The sequence below is a fragment of the Myxine glutinosa genome, chromosome 12 (assembly GCF_964187855.1).
Source record: "Myxine glutinosa chromosome 12, kmMyxGlut1.1, whole genome shotgun sequence".
Classification (NCBI taxonomy): Eukaryota; Metazoa; Chordata; class Myxini; order Myxiniformes; family Myxinidae; genus Myxine; species Myxine glutinosa.
In genome coordinates this window covers 58622514-58648816 of record NC_136272.1, presented here as the reverse complement: position 1 = coordinate 58648816, position 26303 = coordinate 58622514, and the positions used below count along the sequence as shown (strand labels likewise).

The 26303-nt window shown below is 48.9% G+C and overlaps 1 protein-coding gene across 1 annotated transcript in view; it reads right to left on the bottom strand.

Moving 5' to 3' along the window:
• The window catches only part of TRPA1 (transient receptor potential cation channel subfamily A member 1), a 405999-nt gene that overhangs the window by 325149 nt on the left and 54547 nt on the right, over positions 1–26303 (bottom strand). Inside the window, exons 4-5 of the mRNA XM_078766842.1 lie at positions 16618–16780; positions 11078–11253 (exon numbers count right to left, since the gene is read on the bottom strand). Coding sequence (XP_078622968.1) covers positions 11078–11253; positions 16618–16780 — 339 coding nt within the window. The remainder of the gene's footprint in view (positions 1–11077; positions 11254–16617; positions 16781–26303) is intronic.

Genomic DNA, 26303 nt, shown 5'->3' with positions numbered 1-26303 from the left:
ACTCCCCCGATTCAACTCCCGGTGCTCTCGCACAATTTCAGGGCTGGGTCGTGTGGCGCTCCCAGCAGGCCTGCTCACCTGCACACCTCCCCCACCGTAGTTGTCTCCGATCTTACCTGCTCCTTGCCCTAACCTACCTGGGGAATGCCATCTGGCACTCTCACCCCACTACCGTCCTCTCTGGCGTCGGGCTACCCGGGTCCGTCCTCTGGATCCTCGGGCCCCATTGAACAACTCTACTGGCTCCCAGAGCCTACCTGCGGCCTCACCTGGCCGACATCCTGACAGTGGCGGAGTGCTCAACCAATCACACTCACTAACAGGCCACACGCCCAGCCAATTGACTCCACTAATGCACCCATCCAACACTCTGTGCAACTACTCGCACCACAGATGCCAATATCCAACCACAATTTACCTACTCCCTCTACCTACATTTAAACTATCCTCCTTGGGTATTCGTGAAGGAGTCCATCTTCCCCATCCACTCCTTTCGCACCAACCACTCCACTCCACGTATTCCACACTACTCACTCCACACCATCCATTCCATACTCCATACTCCATACTCCATTTATTCCATACCATTTATTCCATTCAACCATTCTCCATACACCTGTGCTTCCCTTGCACACCTGTGCCCACACACCTGGTGTCACCTGCACACCTGGTGGCACTTGCACCCTCCTTCCCTCCAGGACCACTCATTCAATACAAGACACAATCGCACTTACTCACATGTCCACAATGCTCTGCTCATTCACTTTCACACACACACATCATTCACGAGCATTGCCTCATTTCATAACCAGCACTACCGTGCACTTTCATACCAATTCCTCATTTCATCACTCTCACTACAAACACAACTGCATCATCTGGCTACCTGGTTTTCCTCTAACTTAGTGCATCCCCAGTCATCCCTTGCACTATTGCACATACCACGTCATTAACAACCATTCTAACCTCTCTACGTCCCCGACTACCTGTACAAAAAGTCACTGCTTAAATCTAACGTTACCTATTGTCATTTCTAAATCCCTATCATTTTATCCTAACCCTCCTGGGCGAGTTTGCACAGCCACCCCATAAACTAATGCTCATGTGCCCTGTGTGATGTGAGCGATGGTGGATTTACCATCCCTCGACACCATCCCTTTTGCCATCAATTTCCAATTTTGCCAATCAAATTTGCCCATCAAATTTGCCAAACATATTCACTATCCCTACCAGATGTCCATTAAACTTGAGCCTCGGTGCATCATTACATGTACAAAGCTCGGCTTCGCAAAGCCGAGCAATAAATTTGGGTGCTTTGGTCTCCTGCGGTTGGGTCCGTCCGGCATTCGATTCAGGGGAGGAGGTTTCGTCGGGCCAAGGTTCACAGCGCCATCCCCACACGGGGCCTTTCGCTCCCATGCGCGGTGGGCCAGCCTTGCCTGGGTGGAACGCCGCCACCACTAGGGGGCGCCGTTCCAACCCCTCCTACCTCCCCTCGAACCGGGCCGTACCGGTCGCCTTACCCAGAAAAGCGCGGACTCAGCCGTGCGGGGCGGGGCCCGGCCCGAATCGTGCACGACGCTCCGAACAGGAGCGACGCGACACCGATCCCCGCCGGCTCCCGCAGCCCACACCACCCGGCATGGACCGCGAGCTCGCGTCGGCTATACGTCAGCCTAACCGCTGCCCCGGTCAACGTCGATGCTTCACTTGCATGCTCACACCACGCGTCCCGTTCCTTATTCACACATCCAGGTGTCTCCATACACTCTGCACATTTCGTCACCGCACTCTCTCTCCATGCACACTGTTGTGGAAATCATTCAAGTCCACAACTTTAGTCCATCTGTTGGTTTAATTCCATTAAGACCTTTGACATCATTCTGCAAATACAGGAATGCAATAGAAATAAGGTTTGGCATCACATAGGTCAATCCATAATATAGTTCAATGAAAGCAAGCGTAATATTCTATGCGGTACGTACCGTTAGCGAGTCTACTAGTCATTGTAACATGTCACAGGAGAAGTCGCCTAGAGCAGCGGCCGCATCGGGTCTTATAGCCGCGCCCCCCTAGCGGTGTCAGCGAGCATCACCTGGGTTCAGCGTTAATACGATTTCGCTACATTCTCCCCACCGTTAGAATTACACTGCCGCGTGGCTAGAATCGAGTGAGCGTCAGCATTAACAGGGTGCGGAATTATGGTATCAGTCGGCCCAACCGTACCGGTCCGGGCGGCGAATTTCCCTGCCAGCACGGGTCCGAAATTCCCCGGGTACGGCATCACGTAACCCAGAGACCCCGGCATCGGAGTAGCTGCCGGAGTCAGGTGACGGGGGGGAGGTAAGGGTGGATGTGGCGAAGGGAGGGTCGGCAGACGTTCAGTGACGGAAGTGTCGGAAGAGTCCATAGTCTCATAGATTGGCTCGTCCGGTTCCTTATAAGGGTCGGTGACCCCGCATGGGGCAAGATGGCGTATGGAGACTGTGGACTCACGCCCATCTGCCGTCATCACACGTGCATGCTCGGGATTAGCCTTGAGTACCTGCACTTTGTCCACTAAGGGGTCGTACTTGCTCGTGCGAACCGCCCGTTTGAGATAGGCCGGCCCGGGCTCAGCGAGCCAACTGGGTAAAGACCGTATACACCCCGTGCTCCTCGGGTGGTGGAAAAGTCTCTCGTGGGGAGTCTGGTTGGTGGCCGTACATAGTAGAGCCCTGATCGAGTTCAGCGCCGCAGTTAGCGACCAAGCCCATTTATCGAGGCCCCGGCCAAGGGTCCGGAGTTTGAGCACGACGGCCCTCCATATAATCCCGTTGAAGCGTTCGATCTGCCCATTCGCTTGGGGTCTGTACGGCGTGGTATAACTAGAAGCGACGTTATGTTGGAGCAAGTAGCCTCGCACTTCCTGAGACAAAAAGACCGCACCCCGATCAGTATGCACGTAGGCCGGGTACCCAAACATAGAGAACAAATTCTGCAGGCATCGCATTACCGTGGCAGCCGTCATATCCACGCACGTATAAGCAAAAGGAAATCGCGAGTACTCATCGACGATAGTGAGCAGATAGCGAGAGTTACTCGACACCGGCAACTGGCCCTTGAAATCCATCGCCAATCTTTCCCACGGCCTCGTAGCCCGAACCAGCGTCCCCATGGGAGGGTTATAGAAACGTGGTTTGATTTCCGCGCATATAGCGCAGTCGCGACAGATACGGCGAATATCGTCAATCGAGTACGGTAGATTGCCACGTCGCACAAAATGAGCGAAACGCGTTACGCCCGGATGCCCCGCAGTTTCATGCAAAGTGCGTAGGCCCTCCAGAGTGACGATGCCCGCGCACGTAACCGGTCTCGATAAGGCGTCGGCGACCTGGTTATCCTTCCCCGGGCGGTATTTGATAGTGTAGCAGAAGTCGGCAAGCTCTATACGCCAGCGAGTGATTTTCTCATTCTTAATGCGCTGGGCGTGTTAGGTGTCGTACATGAACGCAACACTTTGTTGGTCCGTGATGATTTGGAAGCATCGCCCGAGTAAGTACGGGCACCATCGCCGAATCGACTCGACGATCGCGTACGCTTCCTTTTCGACAGACGAATGTCTCCGCTCAGCGGAGGTAAGAGTCTGTGAAAAGAAAGCCACCGGACGCCCTCCTTGGGAGAGGGTCGCCGCGATGGCATGATCCGAGGCATCACTTTCTAGGACGAAAGATCCGCTCTCATCGATCGTCGCCACAGCGGCACTGGCGATGTCGGCCTTAAGGCCTCAAAAGGCCGCCAAAGCCGCCTGACGCAGAGGGAACGTGTCGCAGGCCACAAGGGGGCGAAGTTTCGCGGAGAAATTTTGGACCCACTTAGAGTAATGGGCGAATAGCCCGAGAGCGCGCTTCAGGGACGCCCGATCGCTGGGAGGGGCCATGTCGAGCAGAGGTCGCAGACGCTCCTTATCCGGAGCGACAGAGCCATGGGTCACGGTGTACCCCAGAAGATCTATCTTGCGTAGGGAGTATTGACACTTAGCCTCGTTCATGGTTAAGCGATACCTCTGCGCGACCTCGAGGAAGCGCTTCAGATTAGCATCATGGTGCCCTTGGTCATACCCACAAACCGTAAGATTGTCTAGATAGACGAAAACATCGGTCAAGTTCTCCCTCGCAATGAGGTCATCCATGGCCCTCTGAAAACAGGGGACCCCGTTCGTCACCCCAAAAGGCAATCGAGTAAACTGGTACAACCGTTGCCCCGACTCAAATGCGGTATAGATACGATCGGCCCTAGAGACAGGGATCTGATGATACGCACTACGGAGATCGAGAGTGCTGTAGACCGAGTATTGGGCCACCTGTCGCACCAGCGCGTCCATCCCCGGAAGGGGGTAGGCATCCAGCTGTGTAAAGCGGTTAATCGTTTGGGAATAGTCGATTACCATGCGGCGGCGGTGTGCTTCGCTTCGCACCACTAAGACCTGGGCCCGCCACGGCGACCGGCTAGGTTCTATGATACCGTCTTTCAAGAGCTGAGCCGTCTCTCCCGCAATGAATTGCATGTCTGCTCGAGAGTAGCGCCGTGATTTTACCGCCACAGGTGTACAGTCGGAGGTTAAATTGGGGAACAGCGAAAGTGGCTGGATTTCCATCTTCGCTAGGGCACACACAGCAAGCGTGTCAGGCCCACCAAACTCCATTTCCAGTCGTCCATGTCGCTTAAGAAAATCGTGTCCCAACAGAATATCAGCACATAAAGCAGGTAAGACCATGAGGTGTACATCTGGGAAAACCCGTCCCTTTATCATGAGTTTCAATCGACATTCCCCCTTCGTGCTGAGCCGAAGTCCCTGGGAAGCCATGAAGATCCGTCTCGTAGCCCCCAAGACCTGCCAACCATGCCTGTGCACTAGTCGCTGATCGATAAAACTATCCGTAGACCCTGTATCCACCAAGGCATGCACACAATGGCCCTCGACCATGAGGGGAATAATGGCTTGAGCCAGGCCGGACGAGCCTGCTGGGAGTGGGACAGAACCACCCGAGTGAGTCAGTCGCGCCTCGCGGGTGGATCCTATGCCAGCTGCAGTTTTCCGGGCATCAGAGGGTGTCCGTGGAGTTTCGTATAAGTTGTCAGGGAGCGTTCCCATGCAATCAGCAGTTCTGCGGTCGTTGCCGGAGTATTCGTTGTTCATGGGGCATTCGTTGAAGCTGTCAGAGAGCTTTCCCATGCATTCCGCAGTTTCGCGGTCTTTGGCGGAGCTAGAACCGGCAGAGAGCTCCCCCATGCGGTCCGTTGTCTGGCCATTCAAAATCGCTGTTTGACGAGTATGGGCCTCCGTAGTTTGTACCAAACACGTGTCGCCGCCAGAGGACGCTGTACGCTCTTGAGAGACGTGACGGTTACGTACCGCTGGGGTTTGGCGTAGCCCCAAAGTCCCTCGCATTGCCCGGAGTCTAGTCAAGGACGCACGTTCCGTGTCCGATTGAGGATGAGACAGTTGTGGCTGTTCGGTGTCTCTTGCCAAGGTCGGTTGGGCGACCAGGGGCCCGCGAGGAGGGGCACTGCCCATCAAAGCCGGGTAAGGCGCCGTGTTCCGTGCTCGGCCCATAGGCTCTGCAATAAGCCCATTCAAGGTCGCGCGCGGCCGCGAACCGCGTGCGATTTTCCGGCACACTTTTGCATAGTGCCCCTTTTGCGAGCACATATGGCATATTGCGTCCCGAGCCGGACACACTAACCGGGGATGTCGTTGACCCCCACAGAAGTAGCATGTGGCTCCGCGTAAGGCCTTGGGTCTGGCCGTAGCGGCAGCCGTCAGGATCCCCGGATCCTCCACCGGGGCAACCTGGAGTTCCGCGAGCGGGTCTGCTCCCGGTTCTTCGGCGGTAGCACTCTCCGGCTGTGCGTGTAGCGAGGTCCCCGCCAAGAGGCGCGTGCGATCATAGTCGTTCAACTGCAGCCGCGCTTCGGTATATACTTTTCCTTGTTCTAGAGCCGCCGTGAAGGTAAGGTCGGTCTTCTCCAAGAGCTTGAGCCTGAGGTCCTGAGAGGAGACTCCGGAGACGAAAGCGTCTAGGAGAAGGTCATCTTGAACCTGCCCGTGAGTCCGGGGCTCCTGGGTGCTGTCTCGCAGGAGTTGCCGGAGCTCCTGGGCATAGTGATCCATCGACTCGTGTGGTTGCTGGCGTCGTGATGACAGCAAATGCCGAGCATACACCACGCTCCTTTTCTTTATGTACAATCGCTTGAGCTCCGCAACAGCGAGGTCGTACGTCGCACATCGTGCAATACTGTTGTACACCTTGTAGTCGACTTTGGACTGGAGCGCTGCTAGCTTCGCGGCAGCTGTCCTGGTCAGCGAACTGGTTCTCCAAAGTTTTCAACCAGTGAGTCAGTTGCAAACCAGCATCCGGGGCTTGCGGGTCGGCGCAGAATTGCGATACCACCAGCATCTTGTTTCCCGCCATGTCCGTAGATTTTAATGGAATTAAGTGTTGTGGAAATCATTCAAGTCCACAACTTTAGTCCATCTGTTGGTTTCATTCCATTAAGACCTTTGACATCATTCTGCAAATACAGGAATGCAATAGAAATAAGGTTTGGCATCACATAGGTCAATCCATAATATAGTTCAATGAAAGCAAGCGTAATATTCTATGCGGTACGTACCGTTAGCGAGTCTACTAGTCATTGTAACATGTCACAGGAGAAGTCGCCTAGAGCAGCGGCCGCATCGGGTCTTATAGCCGCGCCCCCCTAGCGGTGTCAGCGAGCATCACCTGGGTTCAGCGTTAATACGATTTCACTACACACACCACCCAGGCACACTCATTTTGCTCACAGACTTCCTTACACACCTGACCACCGCACACCTTCTTGCACACTCGTCATTCGCACACTTCATTAACACCCCTCCTCGCGCAACGTCTTGCGCACACTCGACGTTCACACACTCCGTTCCACACCTTTCTTCCCCCGTTACATCCTCCGTAACACTCACCACGGGCGTGCACTCTTCTGCACACCCAATCATCACCGCACACTCTCGCGCCAACTCTTGCGCACACTCTCCGGTTACATCCTCTGTAACACTCCCCATCACGCGCTCCGATGTGCCCTCCCGCACACGCGCCACAACCAGCTCACTCTCCGTGTCGCACTCCGTACACTCAGTTTCGCACATACCCTCCGACGTGCATTCACTCTCGCACCCGGTATCACTCCCATACTCTGTCACACACTCACCCTCCGACGCACACTTTTTCCTCACAAGCGCGCCATTTTCACTCACACCACTCACAAGGGACCCTCCACCAACGCCCGAGTGCTGTCTCGATCCCAAGCGCGCGAAAATTCTTTTTGCGCCAAACATCCTCCTGCAAAATCTCCCCACACAATATACAGGCCGACTCACCTGAGCGCTTCTTCTTTTTCGTTCCTCCACCACCTGCAAATCTTTATTGGGGTTAATAAGCACAGCATCATGATGCGAATCCAGACTTTGTGCATTATCCATTTCTTCACCCCGCGAGTGCTTTACCTCTAAGTCCGGCGTCTCTTCCAACCCAATTTCGATTATTTATTTTTCTTTATTCAGCTCGACGACCGCGGGCTCACATGAATTTGCCTTGTCCAATTTGGCGGCCGTCGGGTTTTTCACACCCCGTGTCGCGATCTCTACCCCGGTCCAGTTACCTGCGCCTTGCTCCGCCTCGCTCAATCCGCGCTCCTCGAGTCGCGTTATCTCGTCGTGCACAAATGCGACCCCCTCGGTCAACCCGCGGTTAACCTCCCTCTCACACTTCCTTGCTTCATACCGGGCTTGCCCCCTCGCCAACCCCTTGTTAAATTATTTGGCTTGGCCATTTATGCCCTCCAATTTGCTTCCTAGCCCCCCTAATTTGCTTCCTAATCCCCCCAATTTGCTTCCCAATTGCTCCCCCATTCTGTTTTCCATTCCCTCTCTATCAGCCCTCATTTCTCCCATATCCTTCCTCAATCCCCCAATTTGGCTTCCCATATTATTTTTTAATTCCTCATTCCCCATTCGTATGGCTGCATAGATCTGCACCATGAGGTCCTGCACATTCATTCCTCCCAATTGCGCAGCGAGCGCAGCCCTTGCCGCCATGTGCGAGGCACCATTTTGTGCTCCTGCAACCTCGTGCGAGGCACCGCATCTTGTGCGCCTGCAACACCCTCTACCGCACCTTCATTATCCTCCTCTTCCATCTCCCCCATCTCCTCCCTGGGGTCCTGGGTCGACTCTACCTACTCTTCTATCTCCCCCGCCAGCATCCGACCGCCTTTATCATCCATGGCATGATTCAAATTTAGATGTTAATAAAAATTTCGGCCGCTCCAAATTTTGACCAAATTTTTTAGATGTGAAATTTGGTTCGGGTCCAATCCCACACTCCTGACACCAATTGTTACGGATCTCGGTTTCGGCACTCCCCTTACCGAGGGAGGTTTAATCCCCTCGTCTATCACACTGGCCGTCCGAGTCCTAGAAGGTATCGCGCTCCTTTGCGGGGTTGAGGTTGACCAGGGTGACTGGTCAATGGAGTCCCAGATACCTTCGCCAACCTCGCCGCAAAGCAGGGCGCGACTTCTGCCCGAGCCACGGACAAGATGGAATTTTGCCGAGCGGTTTAGCAATCCGCAGCTCGAGCCGTTAACAAAGGGACTAACCCCGATTTAAAGCCACAAAGCCACAAATCGTGCCACAGGTACTCAATGGGGAAAAGACTAAGACGATCGGATGAGAGGAAGCAAAGAATACGAAGGGTATAGGAAGAACAAATATGATTTATTACTATCCACAAGAGGAAACGAAAGAAGGGAACACACAACGAGGGGAAACAAAAGGACATAGGGCAGCCTTAAAACAGTCTTATATTATCATACGCCCCAAACAGAACAAACAGACTCACACGAATAGGGAATGGCAGGAAGGAATGGCTGGAAGGGGGAGAAGGTCCAAGCCGATGGCAGGGCAGGAAGGTCCGGGCAGACGAACAGCGTCGAGGTCCGCTCCAGTCCACGCTCCGGGCTTGAGGCGAAACCCAGCGGCAGCTGCACGTATGGTTCCACGCCGTCGGACAATGTGAATATATGGCGATATTGTCGTCGTCAACGGACCCACTCTCCTGCCTTACGATTCAGCATGTTCTCCTCTGGTACCTTGCACTTCGGACCTTCGCACTCATCTCTCCTCTCACTCATCTCTCCTCCGCACTCATCTCTCCTCCAGTGAAGCAGTCCATCGCAGCCGCTTTTATAGGGCGTTCTTGTATCCAGCCGCCGGCTCCTATGACACGCCTACCGGTCGGCTCACCTCGGCCCTGGTTGGCCGGCGAGGGCTCACTGGCTCCACCTCTGATGGTGAGTTGACGTGCCACACCTTGTTCTTGTGTCCCGCCCCCTTTTTCCTCGGCCTGAGACCGCATGTTCAATGGCGGCTTGGGGCCATCAAACAAACCAAGACAACGGGCAGCGAACGCTGCCCTACCGCTACTGCACTTTGAAGAGCGGGAGATGATTGGGGAAATTGAAGGGGCCTATCTTATTTGATTAATGCAACGCAGATTCAACTATTGGGAACAGATCCTTAACTAAAACACATAATAATGAGATAACTACAGAGGGGTCCTATGGTGTTCTACGTGTTGGACATGGACTAACTAGGGTGCGATCTTTAACATTAGCCAATTAATGGGGATATTTACAGGGGATTATTTATAAGGTTACATTTACTAAAATTTACAAAGTGAAGGTTCTAAAAACCGTAACTATAAAGATATATATATATATATATGTATGTATGTATGTATGTATATATATATATATATATATATATATATATATATATATATATATATATATATATATATATATATATATATATATACAGTGAAACCTTGACTTACGAGTTTAATTCGTTCTGTGACCGAGCTCGTAACTCAATTTGCTCGTTTCTCAAATTAAATTTCCCCATTAAAATGCATTGAAATGCTATTAATCCGTTCCAGCCCGCCAAAAAACACACCAATTTTTTTTTAAATATACAGTATATATAAAAATATCTCGCGCTTTATATTTCACCTGTATGCAGCATACAAGTTGGCAGGATGGCCTGGACTGGAGGTACGCACACTTGACTCTAAACTGTCCAGCCTGGGTTTGAATCCCGACCCAGCTATAACCTGTCATGGGTGAATCACAGGCAGGATGATTCATCAATGTGTGTACCGCTAAACTGGGCGCCCCGTTTGCGTCCCATTAGTTGTTGGATGTTAAGGATCTCACCGTGTTTTCCACAAAGAGAAGGCGAGCTATCGCCGGCACTCTGAACAAGTTGTGGCCTGGCATGCTCTTCTCCTCTGCCGTTATATACGTCCTCCTCGGCATCTTTTTCCAGAAGAGCCCTGTCTCGTCACAGTTGAAGATTTGCTGGGGGATGTATCGTTCGGCTTCTATCAGTTCGGCAAAAGTTATAATAAAATCTTCAGCTGCCTTCACATCCGCCTCACCAAGTCGACAACACGCACACCTCGCTCATGTTTTTCGACGATTGCGTGTTTTATATCCAAGCACATCATCCTCTTCTTCTTCTCAGTACTGCCCTTGGCACTCAATTTCTTAGGACCCATGGTTAAAACTAAGAAATTTTCCAAAATAACCAACATGCGAAAACAAAGCAGCAGTGATATACGGTAGAAATGCTTGCACGGCAAGATAACCACGTGACCGGAACCCACCTGGTGGCGGGTGGCGTCAGCTCCAAAATAACCAAAATGCGAAAACAAAACAGCAGCGATATACGGCAGAAATGCTTGCACGGCAAGATAACCACGTGACCGGAACCCACCTGGTGGCGGGTGGCGTAAGCTCGTAACTCAGATCTCGGCTCGCATCTCAAAGCAATAAACCGCCCGAGCGACGGCTCGTATCTCGGAAAACTCGTAAGTTGGTGCACTCGTAAGTCAAGGTTTCACTGTATATATATATATATATATATATATATATATATATATATATATATATATATATGCCTATGTCAAATGAACTGAAAACACTGATTTACCTTCACCACTTCCAGGTTGTTATTTTCAATTGCGATGTGCAGGGGCCCTTTATGCATGTTGTTGAGACTGTTGGGATCGGCTTCAAGACTCAACAAGATCCTTATTGTTTCGGTATGACCTCGATCTGCTGCCAAATGCAGTGCTGTGTTTCCTTCTTTATCCTTCTCGTTCAGATCTGTAATAAGGGAATTTATATTCACATTTTTATTGCCACAAAAATCAATGTTCAATATTTAAAGCTGCTTGTTTACTTTCTTCAAAAGACCATTATGGGTTTGAATTCAAGGGATATTTTGTTTCTCAACAACATGGGGGCTCATTGCACAATTGAGAATAAAAACGTTTGGTCTCCATTTTTGTTTTATTGCAACATTCATCCTGAGTATCCGTTCTTGTATCCAGCCGCTGACAAAAGTCACAAAACATTTTGTCTCTTTTAAAACATACATTGCCCCTACTGTGCCAAAACAGCAGGTGAATGTCTTCATTTTAGTTGATGCTAGCCATGTCTACCTGCTGTGCCTGCCTACCTGTCACAGCAAAATGGCTTTACTGGAGTCTTCGGGGTATTTTGTATCTTTGGGGACTTCCGGTTATTTTGGGTCCTCTAGGTCTTTTAATTATTTGAGGATCGGAGTCTTTGGGATATTTTGGGTCTTCATGGTCTTTCAGGGTCTTGATGGTCTCAAGGGTATTGGAGGACTTTACGGGTCTTCAAAGGTCTAATGGATCTCAGCAGTCTAAAGATTAGAAAGGTACGTAGTGTGTTCAAAAGGTATCCGACCTTTATTTTTTGTGCGTAAAAAAGAAGAAGCTAGGGAGGCGTTGATCGGTGCACGTATGTAGGCGATCCTAATGCGCACGCGTGAATTTTTTCCCACCTGCAGAAGCTGTCATTCGACGGCAGACCGCCGATGAGTGAGGACATGTAAGTGAGCGCCGTCGGATTTTCGTTTTTGACAAAATGACGGAAAAACTTGAACAACGCCACTGCATCAAATTTTGTGTTTCATCAAACTTGCATCAAAACTGCAACTTGGTTTCTGGGTCGTACCCATAAACCCAGGACTCATCGCCAGTGATCACTGTGTTGAGGAAGCTGGGATCGCTGTTCACAGTCTCCAGCATGTCCTGTGCGATCTCCAAACGGAGTTGCTTCTGCTCAATCGTTAGCAGCTTTGGTACGAACTTCGCTGAGATTCTCCTGAAGCCCAAATCCTCCTTCATAATGGAGTGAACGGTGTTGAATCTTGCGGATCGTTTCCACTTGGGAATCGCCAAACTTTACACAAAATTTGATGCAGTAGCGTTGTTCAAGTTTTTCTGTCATTTTGTCAAAAACGAAAATCCGACGGCGCTCACTTACATGTCCTCACTCATCGGCGGTCTGCCATCGAATGACAGCTTCTGCAGGTGGGAAAAAATTCACGCGTGAACATTAGGAATCGTCTACATACGTGCACCAATCAACGCCTCCCTAGCTTCTTTTTTTTTTACGCACGAAAAATAAAGGTCGGATACTTTTTGAACACAGTAGTATATTCCAACAATCCCTAATTAATAGACATACATAATTAATACACAGGATGCAACAGGTGTTCAAACATCCGGCGTTAAAATATATATAATCACAGTTTCACGGCTTCCTGGACGGATGGACACACAATCGGTTTAAAAAAAAATAAATAGAGCAATGCGACAGTGTTGCCAATATGCCTCTGCATAGTAGATGCCCACGTTCACCGTCGTAAAAATAAACAGGTTTGATTTAAACCCCTTCAGCTGTTTTTAAGTATCACATTTTCACCAGCCATGACAGGTTTCACATCGATCGGTGAAGCTGTTTCAGAGAAGGGATTTTTTTAAATATCGGCTTTCAAGCTAATATGGCTGCCATACCACGGGACATATGACGTTAAAAAATGTACACTCTGCATATTTATGGGTATGGGTAGGGGTCACGTTTGTGAAGTTTCGTGTTGATCGGATAAGGTTCGTTTTTTTTTATCCAAGATGGCTGTCAAGCCACATGACCTACGATGTCATCATTTTGAAACTATATGCAACAATGGTGTCAGATGATATTGGTAATTTTTTCACATCAATAGGGTAGGCGGTTTCAGAGATATAATTATTTAATATTTTCCTTCAATCCAATACGGTTGCCACACCATGTGACCAATTATGTTTTCAAGATCATCTTTTAATCGATATGCCGAGTCAATGACACACGTAAAGTTTGGAGGCAATCACTTTGGTGGTTTGGGGAAGAAGGTTTATAAGGGTTTTTTTTGTTTTGTTTTTTTGTATACAAGATCGAGGCTCGTGTAAGAGCTAACATGAAACACAAAAAAACGAACCGACACATAACACATATGATAAAGGGAGCGGGAGACAAGATGGGGAGAGAGGGAAGCACAAAAGTACAAAAGCAGAGAACACATGGACACTGACACAGAGGTATAAAACCACATGGACACTGCCAGGACTTCCAGGAAAGAAGTCGATATTTCGAAAAAGTGGACCTAGGGTGAATTAACGGTGGTAGAAAAGATGAAGGTTTTGGATGGGGGAAGATAAGAGATGGTGGTGAACAGATGTTTTTAAGACCTGGAGGGAGGATAGGGATTGCAGAGAGTGAGGGAGTTTGTTCCAGAGGTGGGAGAAAAGAGGAATGAAAGAGTGAAGGTGAGCAGAGAGTCTTGATTTTCGCAGTTTCACCATAAGAGGGTTGCTGGGAGATATTGTGCGACCAATCCGTTGAGGTCTTTGGATTACAAATGTCCTCATACGCGGCCAGCAGAACCGTACAATTCTTGCTCAAGTTGACCGCCATGCTCGAGCGGTGCGTTTCAACCTCGTGAAGCCGAGCTAGGTGTGAGGCAGTAGTACCAGCCCAGAAGGGGGAACAGTATTCCATTGAGCTGCGGATGAAAGCCTGTATGTGGTGAGGATCTCAGGTGTGCCAAGGAAGGACTTCACACGACGGAGGATGCCCAGTCGGCACCTGGCTTTAGAGGCCAGCTTGAAAATGTGGTTTTCCCAGGAAAGATCATGGCAGATAGTGAGACCCAAAAGCTTGAGAGACAGAACTTCTTGGAGAGGCTTGTTGAGAAAGTAGATGGGTGGGTTGTCCAGTCGGTCTTTTCGGAGAGACGTAGTAAGAGTGTGAGATTTGTCAGGATTGAAGACATGTTCCACTTGTTTGACCAGTTTGTGATTTTGTCCAGGTCTGCAGAGAGTGAAGAGGCTGCTGCCTGGTGATCTGAGGGATGAGGTATGGAGCGGCAGAGAGTGGAGTCGTCAGCAAAGAGACAGAGAGGATATTCCAGAGAGTCGGAAAGATCATTGATGAATACCAAAAAAGCACAGGGCCCAGAACACTACCTTGGGGAACTCCAGCCAGAACAGGAAGGGGAGATGAGAGAAATCCATTCAGGGCCACACGTTGACGACAACCAGAGAGGGAGTCCACAAGCACATACGTGGAGATTTCCACGGATACCATAGGGTGAGAGTTTGGTGAGCCGAGCAGGGTGCCAGGCCGTATCGAAGGCACAAGATATGTCAAGGGAGACAGCTCTGATTTCCTGTTTGGCGTTGAGGACCTCCATCCATTGTTGAGACAGCAGAAGCAGCATGTCCAGAGTAGAGTGACCTGGTCTGAATCCAAATTGATGATCCCAGATCAAGCTATTGGAGAAAAGGAAGGATTTAATATGAGAAGCGATGATTGATTCCATGACCTTGCTGATGATTGGGGGCAGGCTGATTGGTCTGTAGTTGCAAGGATCTGTTTTTGCACCTTTCTTGTGTAAAGCGGCAATGTTGGCTGATTTCCAAGCTGACGGTAGATGACCTTGAGCAAGAGAGAGGGTAAAGGGAACAGAGAGAGGGTGTGAAAGAGCTACAGAGCAGGATTTTAGGACCTGTGGGCTGATGCCGTCTGGTCCAGTTGCAGAATCAGAATTGAGACATGCGACTCTACTCTGGACATGCTGCTTCTGCTGTCTCAACAATGGAATTGAGTTTGACAAAAACTTCTCCACCTTGTCAGGAGAGGACACAGCGTCCAGGAGCATCTGGGTTCGACTGGATACGGTGGGTACAGAGAGGGACGGGTTTGGGACACAAGATTTTGAGGCAAACACAGAGTTGAGGCATTCAGCTTTTTTACGTGCGGAGTCAGCTGTGCAGCCGTTTGAGGTAAAGGAGGGGATGGAAGGGGAACAAACACAAGAAACAGATTTGACCAGACACCACCAGGATTTGGAGGAGGGAGACAGGTTTGCGAATTCAGTCTTGAGAGTTGAGAGATATTGTTTCCTGGCCCTCCTGAGGGTAGACACACACTTGTTCCGGGCATTGTGAAAGGAACTGAGACTGCCTTCGGTTGGATTAGCTTTAGTTGAAGAAGGTGTTAGATTAAATCCAATATGGCTGCCAAAGCATGTGACCTATGATGTGATTAATGTAATATTTCAATACAAATGGGTCATAGATCAAATGCATGCAATTTCAGATTTTTAGGATGAGAAATTCGATTAAAACATTTTTGGCTGGTATTTCACTTCACCTATGATGTCATCATAATCATGCTTTTGTTCCCCATTGGGAGTACTTCACAATGTTGCAAGTTTTAAATCTTTCCATTCAGCGGTTTCCGAGAAAGAATTTTTTTATTATTTGTGTTTGTTCGAAGATAGCTGCCATACCACATGACCTATGACGTCACAATTATGACAAAAACATCCTGCATGGGTGTCACTCCCACCCTGAAAGTTTCATCTCAATCGGTCTTGTGGTTGCTGAGAAAAACGAGGTTTAGCCCGCACGGATGTGCGGAAGGACAACCCGAAAACTCTGCCTGTGTTCTGTCCCCCAAAGCCATAAAATATTTAGATGTGTATATGTATATGTATTTATAAACACAAGATCTGCCAGCAACCCTCTTATGGTTAAACTGCCAAAATCAAGACTCTCTGCTCACCTTCACTCCTTCATTCCGCTTTTCTCCCGCCTCTGGAACAAACTCCCTCACTCTCTTCAATCCCTGTCCTCCCTCCAGGTCTTTAAAACAGCTGTTCACCACCATCTCTTATCCTCCCACATCCAAATCCTTGATCTTTTCTACCCCCGTTAAAACACCACAAATCCACCTTTTTCTTATTCCGTTCTCTTTCCTGAAAGTCCCTGTGGCGTCCACCTTGTTTATCCCGTGTACTCCACCCCAACCCTCTGCCTTCCACAAATTTCCCAATGTCCCTGTTCTCTCCTGTTGTTGTGCTTCCCTTTCTCTCCCCAGCTGCCTTTATTACCTGTTCTATGTTCTATGTGCTAGCTCTTGCACGAGCCTCGACTTGGTATCCACAAAAAAATACTCTTACACATAAATTAGTTCAACGAGATATTTTGATGTAAACTCAGAAGTGCGAATGACGTTACCACAACTGATGATGTGAACCAATTTAAAGATTGATATTTCAAGACGGTTGTTTCAATTTTGCACATTTAAAACAAGGTGATGGCGCAAATTTACCTATAGTCTTCACACAGGTGGCAATAAGGTTCAAGATGTCATTGTGGCCAAGAGAAGCGGCCTGATGAAGAGGAAGATGTCCCTCATTGTTCCAGACTCCAAGACATTTTGGGAAGGAGTTGATTAGTTCCTGGAGCTCGTACAGATTTCCATCAGCGACCAGCTGGAGTCGGGGACAAAGCAAACATTTATTTAAGCCAGACAAGATGACTTTGCATTTCCAGATATTGATGCTTATGGAAGAGCAATCGGACAAGGAGCAATGTATCAACAGACAGATGGGGGGAATGGAATACTGTGGGAAAGCAAATGGATGAGCTGCAGCACAAGGAGAGCAGGCTGTACAAGGAATGATGATAAAAAGGTCAGCAAGTTTAGTAAAGCTCAGTGGTGTGAAAGATAATGGGAAGACCATGAGGTGGTGGTGGGTAGCACGTTTGAAATCCCTTGGAGAAGGGCTTGCTTCAAAAGACTCAGGGAAATGGTTAACAAGGAAGAAAGGAGGGTGTGAAAGTATGGAGGTGAGTGATGAGTTGCAACATTTTTGGAGAAAAATTGAAAGCGTTTCTTGCAGAGACTCCATCATAAAGGCTTGGAAAACCAGGACAGCCTCGAGGAACGCGCACTCACCTCTGAACACTCGAACGTGGGTTTGAATCTCGACCCATCTGCAGACTCTGCCATCCTGGCGTTTCAATGTGAACGCCGTCCCTCGGATGGATATGTCAAACGAGTCTCCATTCCACTAGCATTAATTAGTGAATGACAAGCATCACACTGTGTCCTTCACGGAGACTCGGCAGGCCATTGGCAACACACTGTACACGGTGACAGCACACTGTACAAATTCCAAATTGCACCCCAAGGGCATCACACTGTCTCCTTCACGGAGACAATGCAGGCCAGTGATAGCACACTGTACAAATTCCAAATTGCACCCCAAAGGCATCACACTGTGTCCTTCACGGAGACGAGGCAGGCAATTGACAGCACACTGTACAACTACCAAATTTCACCCCAAGGGTATCACACTGTGTCCTTCATGGAGACTATGGAGGCCATTGATAGCACACTGTACGTGGTTACAGCACACTGTAAAAATTCAAAATTGCACCCCAAAGGCATCACACTATGTCCTTCACAGAGACTATGCAGGCCATTGACAGCACACTGTATGAGGTGACAGCACACTGTACAAATTCCAAATTGCACCCCAAGGGCATCACACTGTGTCCTTCACGGAGATTAGGCAGGCCATTGACAGCACACTGTACGCGGAGAGCACACTGAAGAAATTCCAAATGGCACCTCAAGGGCATCACACTGTATCCTTCACGGAGACGAGGCAGGCAAATGACAGCACACTGTACAAATACCAAATTGCACCCCAAAGGCATCACACTGTGTCCTTCACCGAGACTAGGCAGGCCATTGAGAGCACACTATACGTGGCGAAAGCACACTGCACGTGGCGGCAGCACACTGCACATGGTGACAGCACTGCATGTGGAGACAGCACACTGTACACGGAGACAGCACACTGTACACGGCGACAGCACACTGTACACGGTGACAGCACGCTGCACACGGCGACAGCACAGTGTACACGGCGACAGCACACTGTACACGATGACAGCACAATGTACGCTGCGACCGCACACTGTATGTGGCGACAGCACACTGTACACGGCGACAGCACACTGTAACAATTCCAAATTGCACCCCAAGGGCATCCCACTGTGTCCTTCACATAGACTAGGCAGGCCATTGATCTAGCACACTGTACACGATGACAGCACACTGTCCAAATTCCAAATTGCACCCCAATGGCATCACACTGTGTCCTTCACAGAGACTATGCAGGCCATTGACAGCACACTGTATGCGGTGACAGCACACTGTACAAATGCCAAATTGCACCCCAAGGGCGTCACACTGTGTCCTTCACGGAGAAGCGGCAGGCCATTGGCAACACACTGTACACGGTGACAAATTCAAAATGGCACCCCAAAGGCATCACCCTGTGTCCTTCATGGAGACAAGGCAGGCCATTGACAGCACACTGTATGCGGTGACAGCACACTGTACAAATACCAAATTGCACCGCAAGGGCATCACACTGTGTCCTTCACGGAGACTAGGCAGGCCATTGACAGCACACTGCATGCAGTGACAGCACACTGTACAAATACCAAATTGCACCGCAATGGCATCACACTGTGTCCTTCATGGAGACTAGGCAGGCCATTGACAGCACACTGCATGCGGTGACAGCACACTGTACAAATACCAAATTGCACCGCAAGGGCATCACACTGTGTCCTTCACGGAGACTAGGCAGGCCATTGACAGCACACTGCATGCAGTGACAGCACACTGCACAAATTCCAAATTGCACCCCAAGGGCATCACACTGTGTCCTTCACGGGGACAAGGCAGGCCATTGACAGCACACTGTATGCGGTGACAGCACACTGTACAAATACCAAAATGCACCCCAAGGGCATCCTCACAGCACACTGTTCAAATACCAAACTGTGTCCTCTGTGTCCTCACAGCACACTGTACAAATACGAAATTGCACCCCAAGGGCATCACACTGTGTCCTTCACGAAGACGAGGCATGCCATTGACAGTGCATTGTACGCATTTTTTTTTTTTTTTTTTTTTTTTTTGTTGTATACTGAATCGAGGCTCGTGAAACAGCTAACATTTACTTCACAAACAAATCAACCAGACAAACAAAATATATAAAAAGAGGGAGCGGAAAACAAGATGAGGAGAGAAGGGGAAGCACACAACACAACATTTGAGAGCAGGGAGATGTGTGGAAGGGAGAGGGCTTGGGGGGAGGAAGAAGTATAAAACACAAGGACACCAAGGACTTCCAGGACAGAAGTTGGTATTTCAAAAAAGTGGAATTGGGGTGAAATTAGCGGGGGTAGAAAAGATCAAGGTTTTGGATGGGGGAAGATAAGAGATGGTGGTGAACAGCTGTTTTAAAGACCTGGAGGGTGGAGTGGGATTGAAGAGAGTGAGGGAGTTTGTTCCAGAGGCGGGAGAAAAGAGGAATGAAGGAGTGAAGGTGAGCAGAGTCATGATTTTGGCAGTTTGACCATAAGAGGGTTGCAGGCAGATCTTGTGCGACCTGTAGGAATATTTGCGAGACAGAGCCCAGAGAGAGCTGGGGAGGCAAGGCCAGAGAGGAGTCGGTAGAAGACGGAAAGACCACCAACCTGCCTGCGGTGAGTGAGTGAGAGGCCCTTGGAGTTAGCTTCATCGCGGGAGATTCCAATGATTCTGAATGCTTTGGTTTCAACAGCGTGAAGACGAGCTAGGTGTGAGGCAGGAGCACCAGCCCAGAGGGGAGAGCAGTATTCCATTGAGCTGCGGATGAAAGCCTTGTATGTGGTGAGGAGCTCAGGTGTGCCAAGGAAGGACTTCGCACGACGGAGGATGCCCAGTCGGCGACTGGCTTTGGAGGCCAGATTTGAAATGTGGTTTTCCCAGGAAAGATCATGGCAGATAGTGAGACCCAAAAGCTTGAGTGACAGAACTTCTTGGAGAGGATTATTCAGAAAGTGGATGGGAGGGTTGTCCAGTCGGTCTTTTCGGAGACATCGTAAGAGTGTGAGATTTGTCAGGATTGAAAGACATGTTCCACTTGTTTGCCCAGTCTGTGATTTTGTCCAGGTCTGCAGAGAGTGAAGAGGCTGCAGACAGCCGATCTGAGGGATGAAGAATGGAGCGACAGAGAGTAGAGTCATCAGCAAAGAGATACAGAGGATTTTCAAGAGAGTCAGAGAGATCATTGATGAAGACCAGAAAAAGCACAGGGCCCAGAACACTGCCTTGTGGAACTCCAGCCTGAACAGGAAGAGGAGATGAGAGAAACCCATTCAGGGCCACACGTTGACTACGACTAGAGAGGAAGTCCGCCAGCCATGCGTGGAGATTTCCATGGATACCAAAAGAGGAGAGTTTGGTGAGCAGAGCGGGGTGCCAGACCGTATCGAAGGCACGTGATATGTCAAGGGAGACTGCTCTAATTTCCTGTTTGGCATTGAGGACCTCCATCCATTGTTGAGAAAGCAGAAGCAGCATGTCCAGAGTAGAGTGTCCAGGTCTGAAACCAAATTGATGATCAGAGATCAAGCCATTGGAGAAGAGGAAAGATTTCATATCTGAAGCAATGATGGATTCCATGACTTTGCTGATAATTGGGAGAAGGGTGATTGGTGTGTAGTTGCTGGGATCTGTTTTTGCACCTTTGTTGTGCAAAGTGGTGATGTTGGCAGATTTCCAAGCAGATGGAAGATGACCTTGAGCAAAAGAGAGGGTGAAGAAAACAGAGAGAAGGAGTGAAAGAGTGGAAGTACAGGATTTTAGGACCCGTGGGCTGATGCCGTCAGGTCCAGTTGCAGAATCCGAGTCGAGGTTTGAGAGAAACTTTTCCACCTTGTCAGGAGGAAAGGACACAGAGTCCAGGAGCAGCTGGGTACGACTGGGTACGGTGGGTACAGAGAGGGATGGGTTTGGGACACAAGATTTAGAGGCAAACACAGAGTTGAGGCATTCAGCTTTTTCACGTGCGGAGTCAGCCGTGTGGCCATTTGAGGTGAGGGAGGGGATGGAGGGGGAACAAACACCAGAAACAGATTTGAACAGACGCCACCAGGATTTGGAAGAGGGAGACAGATAAGAGAGTTCGGTCCTGAGAACGGAGAGATATTGTTTCCTGGCTCTCCTGAGGGTGGACACACACTTGTTTCGGGCTTTGTGAAAGGAAATGAGATTTCCTTCCTTTGGATTTGCTTTCCAGGAGACGAAAGCAAGTTGTTTCTGGGCAATAGCCTCACCACAAGATTCCGTGTACCATGGACGGGAGGAAGGGTATGACAACAGAAGACGAGATGGGATAAATCTGTGCATGAGAGAGAGCAGTTTGCTTTGGAAGAATTCCCAGGAAGAATTTATGTCAGAGGCAGTAGAGATGGGAGACCAGTCCAGATGATTGATGGCTGCTTGAAGACCGTGCCAGTTGGCCTGAGTGAAATGCCAGACTCGTCGACGCTGAGGAGGCTCTCTGAGAATGGTCAGAGAGATGTCCACTTTAACAAGCACATGATCAGAAGAGCCGATTGGAGGAGAAGAAGAGCAGCAGACATTTTCAGGGAAGTTAGTCATAACCAAGTCCAGAAGAGAAGATGCTCCTTTGACTGAAATCCGGGTCGGGAAATTGACAGATTGTGTCAGTCCCAGTGAGTCACAGAAGTCCTTTGCTGAAGAGCCATGGCTGGTGAGAGTGGTACCCACACCCAGCCAACTGGCATGGTGACAGTTGAAATCACCACATATGAGGAAGAGAGAGTTGGGATGGGTCGATAGAAGTTGGTCCATATTCTCAGACAGCGAGATGTAGATGGAGTCATCACTGTTTGGTGGATGGTACAACACACATATGAACAAAAGGTGGGAGCGAAGGGGAAGCCGTAGCCAAAGGTATTCCTAGGGGTGAGGTGGAGAGAGGGCAGTGCAGGGCGAGTGAGGAAGAGAGTTTTTTTATAAAGATAGCAACCCCACCTCCAGGACGAGGCTCAGGTCTATCATACCGGAGGAGGGAGTAACCTGGGAGAGAAACCAAGGAATCAGAGACATCATGAAGGAGGAAAGTTTCTGTTAAGCAGATCACATCTGGTTTGTCAGAAGCAACCTGTATGGAGAGATCAGACAAGTTTGAGCGAAGGCCCCGGATGTTTGAGGTCCATACGGTTAAGGAAGAGGAAGGGGGAGCATCGGATACAGAACAGGGGGGGGGGGGGAGCGGTAGGGTAAGATGTGGAAGAGGAGGAAGAGGTAGGGAGAGCTGTTGAAGGTGTGTCGGAGATTACAGAATAGCTTGGAGAAAGGGAAGAATGGGGCAGACTAGCGTCCCTGTATATATAGAGTTGTGTCAACTCAAATTTGGACGCCATTTTGTGTCTAAGTGTGTCGGATTAGATATACATGTACATTCGCGATATGGGGTGATATATTCTAAACCTGCTAAAAAAAAAAATTCTACACATATTTAGTCTTATTATTACATACAGGTGATATTTGTTTTGTCAAAAACTCAGCTATTGCCGTGAAAAAGAGCTGTGTGGTGATATTAAAAGTGGTATGGCAATGCATATTACAAGCCAACACTGCATATAAGAGCTAACATTATAAGTAAGACAAACCAATGCTGTCGTTCTCTGAATTTTAATAACTTTTAGAAAGGAGTGTGGGCATATCCAATATTTTTTAAAGGGTGCCAAGAGCAATTCCGGTGTAGGACTTCCAGCCGACATATAGTCTAACACACTTAAAACAAATTCTGTACGTGGTATTGCCATATTTCTATAGTGTACAACTTTAGTTTTATCGACATTTATATTCAATTTCCATTGTAATGATTTAACAAGCTGCAAGTCAGCTTCTGTCTCTGACATAAGGAAAACGTCATCGGCATCTAGTAAGATTGAAACGTTCATTTATTACTACACCCTTTCCCAGAACTCTGATGGATATTGCCTGATCGATTAATATGTTTCATAGCTGGCGACTTAATTAACACTTAATTTTCGACTGCGCCAAGCCGTAATTAAACAGAGAAAAAACTTTTTAAAATACCTGCAGTGTGCACGGTTCGTCGAGTCGAACAGATATGGAAAAGCACAGATACGACGTCGTATTCATCATAACTTGTTTAATTTCACCAGGAACACGATGAGGCCAACACAGTAAACATTCAGTACAAAACTTGGTTCATACATTCAGTACAGAACATGATTCATACATTCAGACCGTAAGAAAACTCTGCACGTAATACAACACTCTGACCAGACCAACACTTCATCCCACTACGTTCACCTCCTCCCAAATTTGTCTTCTGACTTTATCACTTGGAAATCTATACATCTTATATTTCCCAGATTGGTTTGAACAACCAAAAGCAGAACAACCAGTCATTTTGTTTGGCAATAAACAACATTCCCGTACCAAGCTGACGTTCACGCACGGTGAAGTTAGACACAAAATGGCGCCACGAAATCACGTGACCAGAAATCTCGGGTCAGCGCATGGCGCAACTCTCTTTATACAGGGACTCTAGGGCAGACAAAAGGTTTGATGGTGATTGGGAGAGGCGCAGTGAGGTGTTATTTGACGAGGGGGAAGAGCGAGGCAGAAGGTTGAGGGAGATGAAGGTGAAAGTTGGAAGGGGGAAGAAGCGGGGAGGACGCTTTGAGGAGGAGGGGTGAGAGGGGAGTCTAGGAGGGGAGGAGCGAGGGAGAGTCTCGGAGGGGAGGGGTGTGGGGGGAGATTTGAAAGGAATGGGTGATTGGGAAGATTTGGAGGGGAGGGGCAAGGGGGAAGATTTGAAAGAGATGGGTGATGGGGATGATTTGGAGGGGAGGGGCAAGGGGGTAGATTTAGAGGGGGGGGGGTGATGGGAAATGGGATTTTGGGGTGATGGGATTTTGAAAAATGTACGATTAATGGGAAACGAACATTTATTGCAAAATGAGTTTCTTGAGACATTCGAGTCAAAAATACGTTTGAGGACGCTAGAGGGAGGATGGAGTGCTGGAGAGTTTAGGGAATGAATGAAAGATGCACTATAAGATATGGAATTTTTTTTTGGAATGAATAGATTTGGTGAGCAAGTCGAAAGCATCCTTTTATAGAAGAAGAAGAAGAAGAAAAAGGTGTTATAGAATATGACAGAATACAGGTCTTCAGGGGTCAGATGAGACATTTTTTAACAACATGATCACGTGATCACAAACAACGTGGTCGAAGAACGAACAAACAAATAAGAACGAATAAACGAATAAGAACAGAAGGAAATGTTTTTTGGGTTTTTTGGTTTTTTTTGAGATTTTAAAACAAGGAAGTATGGGATGAAAAGACCGTGAAAAACAGAGACCGGAAAGTAATTGCAGCGCGATCGGAGAACCGCTGAGACAAAAACAAAGCCTCAAGCCAAGGTCGGACACGGCAGCCTAGTACTACACTTAGGCCTCAGAATACGCGATATGAAAGACCGACGATTCTGTACACAGGTATGAAAAACCAACGCCAAGAACACTATTAAAGACACCCCAATAGGTACATACACCGAGAGAAAGATACAGTTTCGACAAAAACACAATTGTGAAAAGTTACTTAACTTCGAAAGCGAGCGCGCATGGACAGTTTTGAAGAGACGAGACCTCCAATCTTTGACAGTGCATTGTACGCATTGACAGTACATTGTACACGGTGACGGCACACTGGACAATTTCCAAATTGCACCCCAAAGGCATCACACTGTCTCCTTCACGGAGACTCGGCAGGCCATTGGCAACACACTGTACACGGTGACAGCACACTGTACAAATTCCAAATTGCACCCCAAGGGCATCACACTGTCTCCTTCATGGAGACTAGGCAGGCCATTGATAGCACACTATATGTGGTGAAAGCACACTGCGCATGGCACCACATCACTGCACACAGTGACAGCACACTGTATGTGGTGACAGCACACTGTACAAATTCCAAATTGCACCCCAAGGGCATCATACGGTGGCCTTCACAGAGACAAGGCAGGCCATTGAGAGCACACTGTACGCGGTGACAGCACACTGTACAAATTCCAAATTGCACCCCAAAGGCATCACACTGTGTCCGTCATGCAGACTCGGCAGGCCATCGGAAACACACTGTACACGGTGACAGCACACTGTACAAATTCCAAATTGCACCCCAAGGGCATCACACTGTGTCCTTCACGGAGACGAGGCAGGCAATTGACAGCACACTGTACAAATACCAAATTGCACCCCAAAGGCATCACACTGTGTCCTTCATGGAGACAAGGTAGGCCATTGACAGCACACTGTACGCGGTGAGAGCACACTGAAGAAATTCCAAATTGCACCTCAAGGGCATCACACTGTGTCCTTGACGGAGACTGGGCAGGCCATCGACAGCACACTGTATGTGGGGACAGCACACTGTATACGGGGACAGCACACTGTACAAATTCCAAATTGCACCCCAAGGGCATCACCCTGAGTACTTCACGGAGACTTGGCAGGTCATTGACAGCACACCGCACACGGTGACAGCACACTGTACAAATTCCAAATTGGACCCCAAAGGCATCACACTGTGTCCTTCACGGAGACTCGGCAGGCCATTGGCAACACACTGTACACGGTGACAGCACACTGTACAAATACCAAATTGCACCCCAAAGGCATCAAACTGTGTCCTTCACCGAGAATAGGCAGGCCATTGAGAGCACAATATACGTGGCGAAAGCACACTGCGCATGGCACCACAACACTGTACACGGGGACAGCTCACTGTATGTGGTGACAACACACTGTACAAATTCCAAATTGCGCCCCAAGGGCATCATACGGTGGCCTTCACAGAGACAAGGCAGGCCATTGAGAGCACACTGTACACGGTCACAGCACACTGTACAAATTCCAAATTGCACACCAAAGGGATCACACTGTGTCCTTCACGGAGACTCGACAGGCCATTGGCAACACACTGTACACGGGGACAGCACACTGTACAAATTCCAAATTGCACCCCAAAGGCATCACACTGTGTCCTTCACGGAGACGAGGCAGGCAATTGACAGCACACTGTACAAATAC